The sequence below is a fragment of the Saccoglossus kowalevskii genome, chromosome 12, assembly GCF_978046115.1.
Source record: "Saccoglossus kowalevskii chromosome 12, keSacKowa6.1, whole genome shotgun sequence".
Lineage (NCBI taxonomy): Eukaryota > Metazoa > Hemichordata > Enteropneusta > Harrimaniidae > Saccoglossus > Saccoglossus kowalevskii.
The window spans coordinates 9538280-9557255 of record NC_140652.1 but is presented as its reverse complement, the minus strand read 5'-3'; the positions used below and the strand labels follow the sequence as shown (position 1 = coordinate 9557255).

General features: G+C 34.4%; 1 protein-coding gene across 2 annotated transcripts in view; it reads left to right on the top strand.

Annotated features, from left to right (window-relative positions):
- LOC146735495 (uncharacterized) overlaps positions 1-12168 on the top strand; it is a 35948-nt gene extending 23780 nt beyond the window's left edge. The window contains exons 1-3 of one of the 2 annotated variants that reach the window (XM_085506112.1): positions 1998-2063; positions 10281-10391; positions 11359-12168. In XM_085506112.1, coding sequence (XP_085362238.1) covers positions 10322-10391; positions 11359-11612 — 324 coding nt within the window. In that variant the 5' untranslated portion in view covers positions 1998-2063; positions 10281-10321 and the 3' untranslated portion in view covers positions 11613-12168. Of the gene's footprint in view, positions 1-1997; positions 2064-10280; positions 10392-11358 lie in introns of those variants that run through there. The other variant, XM_085506111.1, reaches the window with a different exon arrangement.
- Positions 12169-18976: the final 6808 nt, after the last annotated feature.

The following is an 18976-nucleotide window of genomic DNA, read 5'->3' as shown; positions in this document are numbered from 1 at the left end:
ACATGGCGTGAAAATTATCAGAAAATGGCTGTTGCTTCAACTTTGTACTGTAGAATGGCGACATTTCGCCTAGGAAACAAGAAGATGGACGACAGACTCGAGTCCGAATACCGCCGTTTCAACCTTCCAGACTGGTACGGCGAAGTTGAAAAACTGTTGTTGCATGCACTATTTTTTCTACGATATGAGTAAACTTCTGCTGCATTATCGGGAGTATGTCATAATTAGTGTTAACTAAATAAACTTTGACTCAATGTACGTCACTTATTACACACGTTATAATTGGCTGAACTGTAGATAACGTGATTTTTGTTTCCAGGCCCGTTGGCGTCGAGTCGTTTCTACTCAGCCGTGTTCTTAATAGAATTATTAGTAGCTTCCCTGTTACACTGAATAAGTGGACAAACAACAAGCAAGTATATTTCATTGTACAGTGGTGAGTATTTGAGAATAGCGACATTTACTTCAGTTGTTGAAGGGAGAATTTTACCATTTAAATTAAGTTGGTCCACAATCAAAAAAACTAATTTTATCAAAGTTTAGGGTTGCATTATGTTTGCAAAGGTCGTCACTGTTGGCTATTTTTGTCACCTGAAACCATAAATAGTTGTGGTGTTATGCAAAACAATGCCTGGTATGATAACATGCACTAATGCCAGACGAAGTGACCTGGCAGTACAAACCATAGTCAGTCATGAATTTAGTTCACCCGCTAATGATTTGCTCAAATTTAAGTTTGGAGTTGCTTGTGAAAATTAAAAATATCAGTGAATATATCAGTTCAGTAAATGCCTTCTGAATACGAGACTATGAGGGCATTTTTAAATATCCACATGAGGAGAGGGATTAGAAGTTACAGTTTGATTACCGCCGTTCCAATTTTCTAGACTGCTATGTCAAAAAAATAGTTTAAATACATGCACTCTTTGTTCTACAATATGAGCACATTTTTTTTATGGAGAGTGTCATATTTGTTGTTGACAAAATAGCTTTGACACATTGTACGTTACTTTTTTTGCGAGAGTCACTATAGGCTGATTTGCAGTACACTTGGTCACTGTCTCCATGTCCGTTGGCGTCAAGCTGTTTCTACCCAGCTTTTTGTTTTATAGGAAAATGTTTAGCATTGTTTTCAAAGACCTAAAAAAAGTCTTAGTTTTAGTTAATTTAAGTCAATTTGATCAAGGGACCGTCATTAATAACACTGTTTTATTACGTGGCGTGAAAATCAGAAAATGGCTATTGCTTCAACTTTGTACTGACATGTAACATAGTGTAGTGTGACAATACTGTTTGTTCCATGATATAAGGAACATATTAGGAGAATTACACCTCCTCTCTGTTCGCAGAATTTGTCATAGATGTTGTTGTTAAAACAAATCACCATGGAAACAATTTTATGTCCCCTATTATGAGGGTTACGATTGGCTAATCTGTAGATAACGTGGTCATTGTGTCCTGGTTCGTTGGCGTCGAGTTGTTTCTACCCAGCATTTTGTTTGCTGAGAAAATTTTAAGCATATTTTGCCTAGTTTTCGCGAAAGTGGTGAGTATTTCAGATTATAGACATTTAAATTTCAGAAGATTTCATACGGTTGTTATCGTCATTAATGGCACTGTTTATCTTACGTGGCGTGAAAATCAGAAAATGGCTGTTGCTTCAATTTTTTACTGACAAATAAATAAAGTTTAGTGTGATAATTCTTTAGTTCAAGTTTTGTTTGTGGTGTCTTATCTTATGTTTATACAATTTTACCATTCTTTCGATTTAATCGACTATATTTTTACCTATACTGCCATAATAGTAGTAAACTAATTTATATTCATACACTGTTTGTTTCATGATATAAGTAACATATTCAGAGAATTGCACCCCCTCTCTGTTCGCAGAATTCGTCATGGTTGTTGTTTAAACAAATCACTATGGACACAATTGTACGTCACCTATTACGAGAGTTACGATTGGCCAGTTTGTAGATAACGTAGTCATTGTGTACTGGTCCGTTGGCGTCGAGCATTGTTTTTTACAAACTTAAGTAGGAAGTCTTGTTTTCGCGGGAGTGGTGAGTTTTTCAGAATAGAGACATTTAATTTAAATTGCGGAGAAGTTCATATGGTTTTTATCGTTTCCAATGGCACTGTTTATCTTATGTGGCGTGAATATCAGAAAATGGCTGTTGCCTCAACTTCTTACTGACATATAACTAAAGTTTAGTGTTATAGTTCTTTAGTAGAATATTTGTTTGTGGTGTTTTATCGTATGTTTATACAATTTTACCATACTTTCGATTTAAGCGACTATATTCTTACCCATACTGCCATGATAGTAGTAAACTAATTTATATTCATACACTGTTTGTTTCATGATATAAGGAACATATTCAGCGAATTGCACCCCTCTCTGTTCGCAGAATCCGTCATGGTTGTTATTTAAACAAATCACCATAGACACAATTGTACGTCACCTATTACGAGGTTTACGATAGGCTAATTTGTAGATAACGTGGTCATTGTGTACTGGTCCGTTGGCGTCGAGTCATTTCTACCCAGCATTTTGTTTGGTGAAAAAAAAATTAGTATTTTGTTTACAGAACTTAAGTAGGAAGTCTAGTTTTCGCGAGTGTGGTGAGAATTTCAGAATAGAGACATCTAATTTAAATTACGGATAATTTAATACGGTTGTTGTCATCATTAATGGCACTGTTTATCTTACGTGGCGTAAAAATCAGAGAACGGCTGTTGCTTCAACTTTGTACTGAATAATAATTAAAGTTTAGTGTGATAATTCTTTAGTGCAATTTCCGTTTGTGGTGTCTTATCTTATGTTTATACAATTTTACCATCCTTTCGATTTAATCGGCTATATTCTTATCCAGACTGCCATGATAGTTGTAAACTAATTTATGTTCATGCTCTGTTTGTTTCATGATATAAGGAACATATTGTGCGAATTAGACCCTCTCTCTGTTGGCAGAATTCGTCATGGTTGTTATTCAAACAAATCACCATGGACACAGTTGTACATCACCTATTACGAGGGTTACGATAAGCTAACTTGTAGATAACGTGGTCATGGTATCCATGTTCGTTTGCATCAAGCCAATACTACCTAGCCTATTGTTTTATGAATAACTTTTGTAGCATCTTTTAAAAGACCTAACTGAGAAGTCTTAGTTTTCGCGTGTATTTGGAAATCGAGACACTTAATTTAAATTGCCGATAAGTTTATACTGTTGTTATAGTGCACTACACAAAATGTTTTGATCAAGGGTCCGTCATTAATGACCTTGTTTATCTTACGTGGCGTGAAAATCAGAGAATGGCTGTTGCTTCAACTTTGTACTGACATATTACTTGCAGAATTCTTCATTGTTGTTGTTTAAACAAATCACCATGGACACAATTGTACGTCGCCTATTACGAGGATTACGATTGGCTATTTTTTAGATAACGTGGTCATTGTGTCGAGGTTCGTTGGCATCGAGTCGTTTCTACCCAGCATTTTGTTTTCTGAGAGAATTTGTAGCATTTCTTTTACATGACTTAAGTAGGATCTTGTTTTCGCGAGAGTGGTGAGTATTTCAGATACGAGACATTTAATTTAAAATTGGGGAGAGGTTCATTCGGTTGTTATCATCATTAATGGCACTGTTTATCTAACGTTGCGTGAAAATCTGAAAATGGTTGTTGCTTCAACTTTGTACTGACATATAACATAGCATAACATTTAGCATTACAATTCATTAGTGAAAATTGTTTGTGGCGTTTTATTGAATATTTTTCCTGAATTGGCCACATTTGTCTTTTCCGCGGTAACCTTTATGCAATTTTACCTACGATAGTAGTAGCTAACGTGGTCATTTTCTCTAGGTCCGTTGGCGTCAAGTAGTTTCTTCCCAGCTTTTTGTTTTCTAACAGAATTTGTAGCATTTGTTTACAAGACCCAAGTAGTTAGTCTAGTTTTCGCAAGAGAGGTGAGTATTTTAGAATCGAGACACTTAATTTAAATTACGGAGATGTTCATATGGTTGTTATAGTTGGCTACAGAAAATGGCGTGATCAAGGCTCCGCCAATAATGACACTGTTCAGTTTACGTGGCGTGAAAGTTAGAAAGTGGCTGTTGCTTCAAAATTGTACTGACATATAATATAGAATAAAGTTTAGTGTGACAATTCGTTTGTGCAATTTTGATTTGCGGTGTCTCATCTGTATGTTTTTCTTGAATTGGCAAAATCTGTCTTTCTGCAGCATACTTCACGCATTTTTACCCTCGCTTCGAATTAATCGAGTATATTCTCAACCTGACTGGCATGATAATATTATACTAAATTATATTCATGAACTTTTTTTGTCCATGATATAAGTAACATATTGGGAGAATATCACCTCTTCTTTTTTACGTACAGTGTGTCATAGTTGTTGTTAAAAAATCACCATGGGCACAATTGTATGTCACACATTGCGAGAGTAACGATTGGCTGATTTGTAAATAACGTTGTCATTGTCTCTAGGTCCCTCGGTGTTGAGTCGTTTTAACCCAGCATTTTGTTTTCTGAGAATATTTTTAGCATTCTTACAAGACATAATTATGAGGTCCGTTTTTCGCGACAGTAGTGAGTATTTGAGGAGCGAGGCAGTTAATTTAAATTGCGGTTGAGTTCATATGTTATTAAAGTGGACTAGAGACAATGGTTGATCGAGGGTTCGTCACTAACGGCACTGTTTATATTATGTGGCGTAACAATCATAAATTGGGTGTTGCTTTAACTTTTTCCTGACATATAACATAAACTAAAGTTTAGTGTGACAATTCTTTAGTGCATTTTTTTGTTTGTGGTGTCTTATCTGAATATTTTTTTTTGAATTGGCCAAATATGTCTTTGTTTTTCGGCATCACCCGTAACGCAATTTCACCGTCGTTTCAATTTACTCCACTACATTCTCACCCAGACTGGCATGATATAAAATTGCAGCTGTTACTTTAATTTTGTACTGACATAAAACATAGACTAAAGTTTATCGTGACAATACTTTAGTGAACTTCTTGTTTGCGGTGTCTTATCACAATATGTTAATTTTTCTTTAATTGCACAAATCTGTTTTTCCGCAGTACCTTTTATGCAATTCTATCGTCGTTTCAATTTAATTGAATATTTTCTTACCTAGACCACCATGTTAGTAGCAAAGTAAGTTATATTCAGACACCGTTTGCTCCACGATATAAGGAATATATTCACCTCTTTTTGTTACGAAGAATTTGTCATAGTTGTTGTTAAGTAAATCACCATGGACTCAATTGTTCGTCACCTCCTACGAGAGTTACGATTGGCTGATTTGTAGATAACGTGGTCCTTGTCTCCACGTTCGTTGTCATCGAGTCGTTTTTACCCAGCATTATAGTGCATTAGACACAATGGTCTGATCAAGGTCCTTTACTAATGGCACTGTTTATCTTACGTGGCGTGACAATCCTAAATTGGCTGTTGCTTCAACTTTGTTCTGACATATAACATAGTCTATAGTCACAATTTTTTAGTGCATTTTTTATTTGCGGTGTCATATCTGAATATTTTTCTTGAATTGGCCAAATCTGTCTTTCTGCAGCACCGTTAATGCGATTTCATCGTCGTTTTGATTAAATCGACTACATTCTCACCCAGACTGGCATATATATTTGCAGTTGATGCTTTAATTTTGTACTGACATAAAACATTGACTAAAGTTTATTGTGACAATACTTTAGTGAACTTTTTGTTTGCGGTGTCATATCTGAATATTTTTTTTTCTTGAATTGCACAAATCTGTCTTTCCGCAGCATAGTTTGTGCAATTTTACCGTTGTTTCGATTTAATTGACTACATTCTTACCCAGACTGCCATGATAGTAGTAAACTACATTATTCATACACTTTAGTTTACGATATACGTAACATATTCGGAGAATTACACCTCTTCTTTGTTACGGAGAATTTGTCATAGTTGTTGTTAAAAAAATGAAATGCACACAATTTTGTGTCACCTATTAAGAGGTTTACGATTAGCTGATTTGTAGATAATGTGGTTCTTATCTTCGAGTTCGTTTGCATCGAGTCGTTTCTACCCAGTATTTTGTTTCCTGCGAGATATTTTGGCATTTTGTACAAGACATAACGAGGAAATCTAGTTTTCGCAATAGTGGTCAGTATTTGAGAATGGAGACACTTAATTTTAATTGCGGAGAAGTTAATATGGTTGTTATAATGCACTACAGACAGTGGCTTGATCAAGGGTCCGTCACTAATGGTACCGTTTAACTTACATGGCGTGAAAATTAGAAAATGGCTGTTGTTTCAACTTTGAACTGACATCTAACGTAGACTAAAGTTTAGTGTGACATTTTTAGTGCACATTGTGTGTCTCATCTGATTGTATTTCTTTAATTGTTCAAATCTGTCTTTCTGCAGCGTACTTCTCGCATTTTTACCCTCCCTTAGAATTAATCGATAATAATCTCACCCTGCCTGGCATGATAATATCAATCTAATTTATATTCATACACTGTGCGTTCCACGATTTAAGAAACATATTTAGAGAATTACACTTCTTATTTGTCACAATTTTTGTTAAAACAAATCACCTTGAACACAATTGTACGTCACCTATTACGATAGTTACGATTGGTTAATTTGTAGATAAAGTGGTCATTGTCTCTATGTTCGTTTGCATCAAGCCAATTCTACCTAGCCTATTGTTTTATGAATAACTGTTTAGCATCTTTTAAAAGACCTAAATAAGAAGTCTTAGTTTCGCGTGTATTTGGAAATCGAGACACTTAATTTAAATTGCCGATAAATTCAAACAGTTGTTATAGTGCACTACACAAAATGTTTTGATCAAGGGTCCGTCATTAATGACATTGTTTATCTTACGTGGCGTTAAAATCAGAAAATGGTTATTGCTTCAACTTTGTACTAACATATAACTAAAGTTTAGTGTGATAATTCTTTAGTAGAATTTGTGTTTGTGGTGTCTTATTTTATGTTTATACAATTTTACCATCCGCTCGATTTAATCGACTACAGTCTTCCCCATACTGCCATGATAGTACTAAACTAATTTATGTTCATACACTGTTTGTTTCATGATATAAGGAACATATTCGGCGAAATACACCTCCTCTCTGTTCGCGGAATTTGTCATGGTTGTTGTTTAAACAAATCACCGTGAACACAATTTTACGAGGATTACGATTGGTTAATTTGTAGATAAAGTGGTTATTGTGTCCAGGTCCGTTGGCGTCAAATCGTTTCTACCCAGCATTTTGTTTTCTGAGGGAATATTTAGTATTTTTTTTACATGACTTAAGTAGGAAGTCTTTTTTTGCGCGATAGTGGTGAGTATTTCAGAATCAAGACATTTAATTTAAATTGTGGAGAAGTTCATATGATTGTTATATTGGACTATAGACAATTTAATTGATTACATTTTAACTCAAACTGGCATTATATAAAATGGCTGTTGCTTCAACTGTGTACTGACATATAACATAGCTTAACGTTTAGTGTAACAATACTTCAGTAATTTTTGTTTGTGACGTCGTATCTGAATATTTTTATTTTTTTCTTGAATTGGCCAAATCTGTCTTTCCGCGGTATCTTTATGCAATTTTACAGACGTTTAGATTTAATCGACTACATTTGTAGATAACGTGGTACAATGTTTTTAGGTCGAGTCGTTTTTACTGAGCATTTTTTAAAGCATTTTTAGTACATAAATAGGAAATCTAATTTTCATGATAGTGGTGAGTATTTTAGAGACACTTTATTTAAATTGCGGAGGAGTGAATTGAACCATATAAAGTTATTTGGTTCATATGGTTGTTATAGTGCTCTACATTCAATGGCTAGATCAAGTTTCCGTCACTATTGGCAATGTTTGTCTTATATGGCGTGACAATCAGAAAATATGCTTCAATTTTTAATGACTCTTTACATTGTTCAACGCTCAATGTAATAATTATTCAGCACTACGTTGGCATAGAGTCGTTTCTATCCATGAGTTGCCTAACAACGAGAAAGTCCAGTTTTCGCTATTATCTCTTTTGTTCTCATCGAACGTATTCAATGTACAATTTAAAGCGTCAACACACGCATAACTTTTTTCATAATGCGCGATTTATTTTCATAATTTGCCACTACATAAGACATGATAATAGTATATAACTAATCGTGATTGTACATGTAATTCAATACTATTGAATTAAGTGGGAATACAACACAAGAATACGATGCGGTGTTTACTGTTCACTTCCTCTATAATAAAAAAAGTGACCTGAAAGATTTTATTTTTTAAATAATGTTTTTCTGCCAGGCGACAGTTACGGACATTGAATATCAGTGTTGTTATTCTCGAGTTGTTTAAGTGCAAAGAGCAAGGACTAGTGATGACATATTGTGCATTATTGCTACAGATGCCATATTCATGTTTGGAACTACTAGACAGGGCTAAACGGTCATCTTTCTATCAAATTGCAATTTAATTTAGTGCACACAAAATGATTCAAATGAAGATGTGCGAAATTTTAAGACAAATTTATTGCATAATACAAATCGCCAGAGAATTTGATTTTGTCAATCACATGTTGAGATAGCTTCACTTGAGACCATAAAATATTGTGTTGTTATGCAAAACGATGCTTGGTATGATAACATAGACTATTGCCAAAGTGAAGTGACCTGAAACTGCTGACTATAGTCACTCATATATTTAATTCACGCCCTATTGATTTTGTAAAAATAAAATTCGGATTTTATTTGACAATATTCAATATATCAGCTAATATATTAGTTTAGTAGAAGCCTTCAAAATTCATGAATGTGCGCAAATGTTGAAGTATTACCACCGTTTCAATTTTACAGACTGTTACGGGAAAGTTGAAAAAAATTAGTTACATGCACTGTTTATTCTACGATATGAGTCCCCCTTTTCTGCATTACGAGGAATATGTTTTAGTTATTGATAACTAAATTAACTAAATGTACGTCACTTATTACAAACGTTACGATTGGCTGAACTGTAGATATCGTGAACTTTGTTTCCAGACCCGTTGGCGTCGAGTCGTTTCTACCTGGCCGTGTTCTTAAGGGAATTGTTAGTAGCTTTTCTATTACATTACATAAGTGGACGAGCAATAAGATCGTATATTTTATTGTACGTTGGTGAGTATTTGAAAATAGCGATATTTTAGTTCAATTGTGGAAGGGTAACTTTTACCTTTTCAATTAAATTGCTTCATAATGCAAAAACTAAATGTATAGGGTTGCATTATTTCGTCACTGTTAGCTATTTTTGTCACCTGAAACCATAATTAGTTGTGGTGTTATGCGAAACAATGCTTTGTATGTTAACGTTCACTAATGCCAGACGAAGTGACCTAGCATTGCAAACCATAGTCAATCATAAATGTAGTCCACTTGCTAATGATTTGCTGAAATTTAAATTCGGAGTTTCTAGTGAATATTCAATATATTAGTGAATTCGAGACAATGAGGAAATTTTTAAATATCCACCTAAGACATGAGAAGAGAGATGCAAAGTTACAGTTTGATTACCGCCGTTTCGATTTGTTAGACTGTTATGTCAAAGTTAAAATAATTTAATTACATACACTGTTTGTTGAACGATATGAGTACCCCTCTTCTCCTTTAAGAGGGATATGTCATAGTTGTTGTTGATCTTTGACACATTGTACATCGCTTATTACGAGAGTTACGATTGGCTAAATTGTGCATAACGTGTCCAGTGTTTCAAGATCCGTTAGCGTCGAGTCGTTTCTACCCAGCCGTTTTCTTAAAGATATTGTTACCAATTTTCTTATTATATTACATAAGTAGACGAAGAGCAAGAAAGTATTTTGTCTATGACATTGATGAGTATTTGAGAATCGCGACCCTTAAATTCAATTGTGAAAGGTGAATTGTAACATTTAAATTAAGCTGGTTAATAATCAAAAGACAAAATGTATAAAAGTTGAGGGTTGCATTATGTATATAGTACTGCACAGAAGACAATGGCTATATCAACGGACCATTGTTGGTAATGTTTGTTATACGTTGCGTGGCAACAAGAAAAAAAGGCTGAAATAAAACCTATTATCAGGCTCAGTGCGGCTTTTTTTGTCTTCTCTGCAGTTGTAAACACTGTGATAACGTTTTGTCGTTCAATTAATCTTAACCTGTACATATTTAAATGCAATATAAAAAATTGATTTCATTTTTCTCCTTTTTATTTTGTATTCTTAGATAGTCATAACATACATCATTTTAAGTGACAAAAACAGACAATGGCAACTTCACCTTGTGACCCCTTAAGGGATTTTTTAAACACGTTGGCAGGCGATATTGGTAAAGATGGTAAGTGAACACATATTTCATAATCATTTTTATAATACTATAGAAAAAAGGTAGTTCTATCTTAATATTCTCCGCCAAAAAGTTGTTAATTTACATATAAGCAGGTATTTCACGCTTTGTAAATATATCCATAATACAGTTAGAAAGCATAAATCAATATAATTGATTATAGCTGATTGATTATAACAATCCATCACTTCGGAAATTAGTAATAAATATTAAATATCTTTAAACCGCCTTTCTATTTGACCGATTGCAAATTAAAATAAAATGTTAAGTTTATTTTAAGATGGCACTTCGAGATTATATTTTTGATTTTACATATATTATTAATATAAAGAAGTACATTAGAAAACACTTATTGTTATCGTGATTTCATTTACAATGGCAGATAAATCAGATATTTAAGTTTTAGTAAGAACTGTACAAGTACCAAAAGATTATATACCCGATCTCCATATTTTTCACCGTCATGAGATAAATTTAATGAATTAATATTTTGCTTCTGTATTGAAAATTCCCGTTTGTCGTTAATAACTATTGCATCGAATACTGTGTACACAAAAGCTTAACTTGCTCAAAGTGAAAACCTGACTATGTTATTTGACCCATAATTTTGAGTTAAGCGTGTCACAATAAGGAAACCCATTACGTGTTGGCATATATTGTATCATATTGATGAATATACACTACAATTGTAAGCTGGTTGTAGAATGATACAGACGTTAGATTGGCAGACATATTTTTGCAGTTAAACTACTGGTGACATGACTAATTACAGACACTTGAGTCAAAGTGATCAGCCGTATGTCAAATTTGCTACATGACTCGACACACGGATTCAGCTATACTATACTATTTTGATTTATTTAGCAACATGATATAAGCTAAGTGTTCAAATTAACTATTTTATTGACTTTACAGTATTACATGTGTTCATAATATATGTACTTATTTGTTTTAATAGATCTCAAAACAATGGTTGATATGACTGGTGCATTGAATCCGCCTATTCAAAAGAATGCAAGAGAAACCCTGAAAGAAAATGGCAGACCATTTGACTTGTTTGAGAAGTTGATCGAAAAAGAACATCTAACAAGCAACAACCCATTTACACTACTCTACTTACTTCAGAAAGCAAATCGAGATGATTTAGTTAAAATAGTTGAATCAAAATTTGGCATTGCGGTGCCAGCCACACAAGTAAAAACTGAATTTTAATAAAGGTATTCATAGTACAGTTAGAAAGCATAAACCAATATAGTTGCCAAGTGCTGAAATGGTATTTACGGAATTTAGTTTTGCAAAATTGAATTTTTATTCAATAAAATGAATTATCTTTAATGATTTTTTAATTCATAACATTGATGAACGGGTAGACGAAATGATGTTCATTTTGGCAGGAGTGCGTTATGTGTGCTCGTAAATAATTACATGTATATAAATAGAACAATTATTTAGTTTTGGTAAAATCCATCACTTCGGAAATCAGTATTGACTATTGAAGTTTTTAAACCGCCTTTCTATTTGATTGATGACAAATTAAAATCAAATTTTAAGTTGATTTTAAGATCGCGTTTCGAGATTATTTTTTGATTTTACTTATATTATTAATCTGAAAAAATACATGGTAAAACATTTCCATTCTATTTAGCCCAATCATCCCAGGAAAAGAATACAATGCAAACTTCTGCCATGATAATTGACTGCTTCTGACACTACACAATATATTTTACTATGTTCTAAGGAAATAATAATATCAAACGCATGTGCTAAATCGAGTTGTAATTTTTTTGTTTACACTCAACTTCATGATTCATACCATATAGTATCATCATTTCTCCATATATTTGTACAATTCAGTTATTGGGTGGAGTATACAATGTGAATTAATACACTGTTTTATCTCCCTCCTCCTAAAACAAACTACAGTTCCATGGTAGAGTTGACATTGTGAGCACCTCTTTCGAATGCCTCAATACCTCCATAATAAATAGACTAAGATCGATCGACATAAACTTATATTTAACCGTTTAAATGGTTATTCCGTCTATCGTGGCTATAGTCTCGAGGCTGTATAACTTTTACAAATGACATTACTGATAGAACATTCTGGGTAATCTTACGTTAAAAAGTAGTCTTTCAGAATGGCCGACGTACGTCAGCGAAAGAGGCGTTTTGAACGAAGCTATTATTTTTTTTTCATAACGGCACAAAAAACGGTCATCGCGTGATAGCGTTAGGTCAATAAATATATATTTGAATAATCAATCCAGGTAATTCGGGGCGATAGTCTTGAGTGTGCCAAGGCATGGTCGCTATTTTTGGCAGTCGAATACAAAACTATCGTGACTGATTAGGGCGGGATGTAAAGGCATTGTCCATTTTATTACCCGATAACACAGCGTAGGGCTAGGATGATTTGTGTACTTGTACTTGAGTACTTTGAGTATTTTGTGAAAATTGAACTTTATTTTTATTTTCTATTTTATGGGTCGTTTCTCACAGAAACTAAAATGAAAATACATTATTAATATTGTCGTCGTGTACAAGTCAACATCGAAATTCAAATACGGATATCACATTGACATTTGTGCAATGACATTTAAAAACCAATATGTCTTGCATTTGTTTCAAATTAAAAAGAAATGTGTAGGGTAAAGATAGCCGTCGGCAATATAAATATAAATCTTCATCAACATGACGAGAATCAAATTCGTTATTCCAGTAAACATTCTTTCTTCGTGTTTTTAATAGTTTCCACGTTCTTCAAACGAGTCTTCACCCGGTGAGCTATCCCAAACGCGATGCTGTGATCATCAAAAAGAATACTGTTTACTTTGGTCTTCCATTCGTCGATTTCATCCTGTCTTTTCATTTCATTGACTCCGACATCTGCAATCAGTTGACTACTAAACTCGAGGAAGTATTCCTTAATAAACATTGCCTGACATGGCATGACAAGAAAAGAAACCCCGGCGGCCATTGCTTCTAAAGCAACTAATTAAAAAGGCTCACTGCGAGTTGGCATTACGAAAAGGTGACTTCGGTGAAGATATTTCCTTATTTGTTCTTTTGTACCACATGACTCTGAAAAAATGTAGAGGAAGGATGACTTTATAAAACTTATTTTTTTGTCAACACTTCCATTCTTGGACAGCCCACGGAAGATCCATGTTGGCATGAATACTGCTATGTTTTTAACTATTTCATGATATAACTCTACACTGGCACTCAATGCCTCAGCCACGATGTCATAGGCTTTCAGATTTACAACACCTTCCACTCGACCAACTGTAAGCACATTTCTAGGGTGGTGCGTTTCCGGCCTTATGATATTAACGACAAAAAATCTTCTTCTGGGAGGGGCAAAAACTGTTTGTGATCAACAAGTGTAGTTTTGAATACTTGGTCATAGTGGTTATACGTCATTGCTCCAGCAGAAGACACGACATCAGACTTATTTGCTTGTTTCAAAATCATGGTTGCTGCATTTCCACCTGCAATAGAGTGTACGCTTCTTTAGCAAAGATGTTTTATTCTGGAATAACGTGCAAAAACAAAACAACTTTGGCTTCATCAAAACAATTTTCATTCAACTTAGTCGTCTCATTTCCTGTAATTGAAATGTGTCCAATAATACACATTTAAAATTTGATATAATGTTGGGAAATGAATGTTCCGATAGGTGACCAAACACTCTGGGTTTGAGTTTTGCCCTTTTTCATCAGCAACAATCAAGTTGATTCCGTTCTTCTCAGCATCTTTTTTGTCTTCGTCTGTTGCTTTTAGTGCAATCACATACACTTTAACACTTGTTTAGCAAGGATAGATATATGGCGATGAAAACTGGACAAACCTCCCTTTGTTGTACTTCATTCATCATTAATTACCAGAATGCTCCTAAGATTCAACAATAACACCCACATTTAGTACATCTTGTTAGTTGAGTGTTTTAAATAATGGGCACATGCAATGTATATAATGCATATTAAAGGCATTATTGATATTAAAGGACTGTACACAAATGCTGCAAATATGTAATATAGATTGTGATACGAAAACAAATTTGACTTGTGGTACTAATGCAAATGTAAATTGTTGCAATCACGCAAAAAAGGCATACATATTGACAAGCATCAGTGGTGTAATATATGGCATGTTGTCAATTCTGTTCTAATATACCTATTTGTCATTTATAATATATTTTGCGTTTTACTAAACATTCCTCTAGATGGCCGAATTATTTTTTACGGTGACTGGTGTACAAAAAGAAAATGCAACATTAAAATTACCAAAACTAGGCATGACTGACATAGATATGTAAATCAAATCAAGTCAAATAATATGATCTGCTATCAAACAAATTTACCACCCTGAGAGTATATTTTTAATTTACTGCCCGAATAAAAAATGTTACCATTGAACAAAACTAGATTATCTGGGTTTTGATTCGTGTTTCTTTATGATTCCGTACAAATTAACAAATACACAGTGCATCGATTTTTTTGCGGGGGGAGGGGGTAACTACAAGTATGATGGATTTCCTCCCTATTTTGCTGTTATTCTAAAATATTCCCAAACATTCATCATGAAAAAAATCAGTGTGTTCCTAACTATTTTGTATAACTATTTTATAATAATGTGATACTATTTTTGTCAACTTAAGATTCTGCTTTCAAAAAAGCAATTATGAAAAACAAAGCCAGCTGACAGTCAGCATATGGGTTACGATACGCTTGGTCAAGACTGGCCACTAGCTTTTGATTATTTTGATATCATAGTTGCATCTATGTAAATCCGTCTCCATGGTAATAAAAAAAAAACTTAGTAAACTTTTAAACTAAGAGACCTACCGTTACATGGTTTGGTGCCATGTGTACAAGAAAATAATGTGAATATCGTAGAACACATAGATATACATATAGATTTTGTATGTGCCTTTCTGGTGTATCTTCGGCTTTGGATTACTCCTCTTGTTGTGATGAGGTTGTTTCTTGAAGTCCCCACGCGACTGTCATTTATTTAGTAACTGTAATTTGTCGTTCCTCACTATAGTCTAATGTTTAGAATGTCAAAACATGTTCTCTTTTATTTTAATTTTGAAAGTTTTACTCAGACGATCGATGAAATAAAACAGTGTAGTGACGTGCCGAGTAACCTGCTAAATTCCGACGCCAAATTCTATTTTGTCCAGCGACAGTGTACAAACGTGCGCCAGTGTCGGTGAAGATCACGGTGACCAGTAGCCCTGAGTAGAGTACTGTAGGTTGGCCTTCTTCCGCTGATCATTCGGCCCCCACAGTCATGAGAAGTCGTATAGCCTGAGGATTCGACACCCGCCTACAGATTTATGGCGGAGAACCGTTCTGCAGTTTTCATGATTGTAACTATCTAAAACATCGATCAACCAATCTAGCGATCACAAATACCTTTTTCGCGGCCAAAAAAATGAACCTACAGTACTGGAACGTTGGAGAAAACTAGTTTTGTGCAACGAAACAACGTTTTGTTAATAAATACTTCTTGAACAAGATGGTGGCGTATATTTTCGGTTGACGTTGGAAAATGTCGATTTGATCGCCCGAGTTAAGGTATTTAGAATAGTTAGACGTATCGATCTGCTTATTTTTTAATTGCAAAGCTGAATGCCTTTTCAATCGTAACCCATATGCTGACTGTCAGCTGGCTTTGTTTTTCATAATTGCTTTTTTGAAGGCAGAATTTGAAGTTGACAAAAATAGTATCACATTATTATAAAATAGGTATACAAAATAGTTAGGAACACACTGATTTTTTTCATGATGAATGCTTGGGAATATTTTAGAATAACAGCAAAATAGGGAGGAAATCCATCATACTTGTAGTTACCCCCTCCCCCCGCAAAAAATCGATGTACTGTGTATTTGTTAATTTGTAAGGAATCATAAGGAAACACGAATCAAAACCCAGATAATCTAGTTTTGTTTAATGGTAACATTTTTTATTCGGGCAGTAAATTAAAAATATACTCTCAGGGTGGTAAATTTGTTTGATAGCAGATCATACTTTTTGACTTGATTTGATTTACATATCTAAGTCAGTCATGCCTAGTTTTGGTAATTTTAATGTTGCATTTTCTTTTTGTACACCAGTCACCGTAAAAATTAAACCGGCCATCTAGAGGAATGTTTAGTAAAATGCAAAATATATTATAAATGACAAATAGGTCTATTAGAACAGAATTGACAACATGCCATATATTACACCACTGATGCTTGTCAATATGTATGCCTTTTTTGCGTGATTGCAACAATTTTCATTTGCATTAGTACCACAAGTCAAATTTGTTTTCGTATCACAAGTTATATTACATATTTGCAGCATTTGTGTACAGTCCTTTAATATCAATAATGCCTTTAATATGCATTATATACATTGCATGTGCCCAATATTTAACACACTCAACTAACAAGATGTACTAAATGAGGGTGTTACTGTTGAATCTTAGGAGCATTCTGGTAATTAATGATGAATGGAGTACAACAAAGGGAGGTGTGTCCAGTTTTCATCGCCATATATCTATCCTTGCTAAACAAGTGTTAAAGTGTATGTGACTGCACCAAAAGCAACAGACGAAGACAAAAAAGATGCTGAGAAGAACGGAATCAACTTGATTGTTGCTGATGAAAAGGGGCAAAACTCAAACCCAGAGTGTTTGGTCACCTATCGGAACATTAATTTCCCAACATTATATCAAATTGTAAATGTGTATTATTGGACACATTTCAATTACAGGAAATGAGACAACTAAGTTGAATGAAAATTGTTTTGATGAAGCCAAAGTTGTTTTATTTTTGCACGTTATTCCAGAATAAAACATCTTTGCTAAAGAAGCGTACACTCTATTGCAGGTGGAAATGCAGCAACCATGATTTTGGAACAAGCAAATAAGTATGATGTCGTGTTTTCTGTTGGAGTAATGACGTATAACCACTATGACCAAGTATTCAAAACTACACTTGTTGATCACAAACAGTTTTTGCCCCTCCCAGAAGAAGATCTTTTGTCGTTAATATCATAAGGCCGGAAACGCACCACCCTAGAAATGTGCTTCCAGTTGGTCGAGTGGAAGGTGTTGTAAATCTGAAAGGCTATGACATCGTGGCTGAGGCATTGAGTGCGAGTGTAGAGTTATATCATGAAATGGTTAAAAACAAAGCAGTATTCATGCCAACATGGATCTTCCGTGGGCTATCCAAGAATGGAAGTGTTGACAAAAAATAAGTTTTATAAAGTCATCCTTCCTCGACATTTTTTCAGAGTCATGTGGTGCAAAAGAACAAATAAGGAAATATCTTCACCGAAGTCACCTTTTCGTAATGCCAACTCGAAGTGAACCTTTTTAATTAGTTGCTTTAGAAGCAATGGCCGCCGGGGTTTCTTTTCTTGTCATGCAATGTCACGCAATGTTTATTAAGGAATACTTGCTCGAGTTTAGTAGTCAACTGATTGCAGATGTCGGAGTCAATGAAATGAAAAGACAGGATGAAATCGACGAATGGAAGACCAAAGTAAACAGTATTCTTTTTGATGATCACAGCATCGCGTTTGAGATAGCTCACCGGGTGAAGACTCGTTTGAAGAACGTGGGAGCTATTAAAAACTCGAAGAAAGAATTTTTACTGGAATAACGAATTTGATTCTCGTCATGTTGATTCAGATTTATATTCATATTGCCGACTGCTATCCTTACCCGACACATTTCCTTTTAATTTGAAACAAATGGAAAACATATTGGTTTTTAAATGTCATTGCACAACTGTCAATGTGATATCCGTATTTGAATTTCGATGTTGACTTGTACACGACGACAATATTAATAATGTATTTGCATTTTAGTTTCTGTGAGAAACGACCCATAAAATAGAAAATAAAAATAAAGTTCAATGTTCACAAAATACTCAAAGTACTCAAGTACAAGTACTCAAATCATGCTAGCCCTACACTGTGTTATCGGGTAATAAAATGGACAATGCCTTTACATCCCGCCCTAATCAGTCACGATAGTTTTGTATTCGACTGCCAAAAATAGCGACCATGCCTTGGCACACTCAAGACTATCGCCCCGAATTACCTGGATTGATTATTCAAATATATATTTATTGACCTAACGCTGTCACGCGATGACCGTTTTTATGCCGTTATGAAAAAAAAAATAATAGCTTCGTTCAAAACGCCTCTTTCGCGGACGTACGTCCGCCATTCTGAAAGACTACTTTTTAACGTAAGATTACCCAGAATGTTCTATCAGTAATGTCATTTGTAAAAGTTATACAGCCTCGAGACTATAGCCACGATAGACGGAATAACCATTTAAATGGTTAAATATAAGTTTACGTCGATCGATCCTAGTCTATTATGGAGGTATTGAGGCATTCGAAAGAGGTGCTCACAATGTCAAATCTACCATGGAAATGTAGTTTGTTTTAGGAGGAGGGAGATAAAACAATGTATTAATTCACATTGTATACTCCACCCAATAACTGAATTGTACAAATATATGGAGAAATGATGATACTATATGGTATGAATCATGAAGTTGA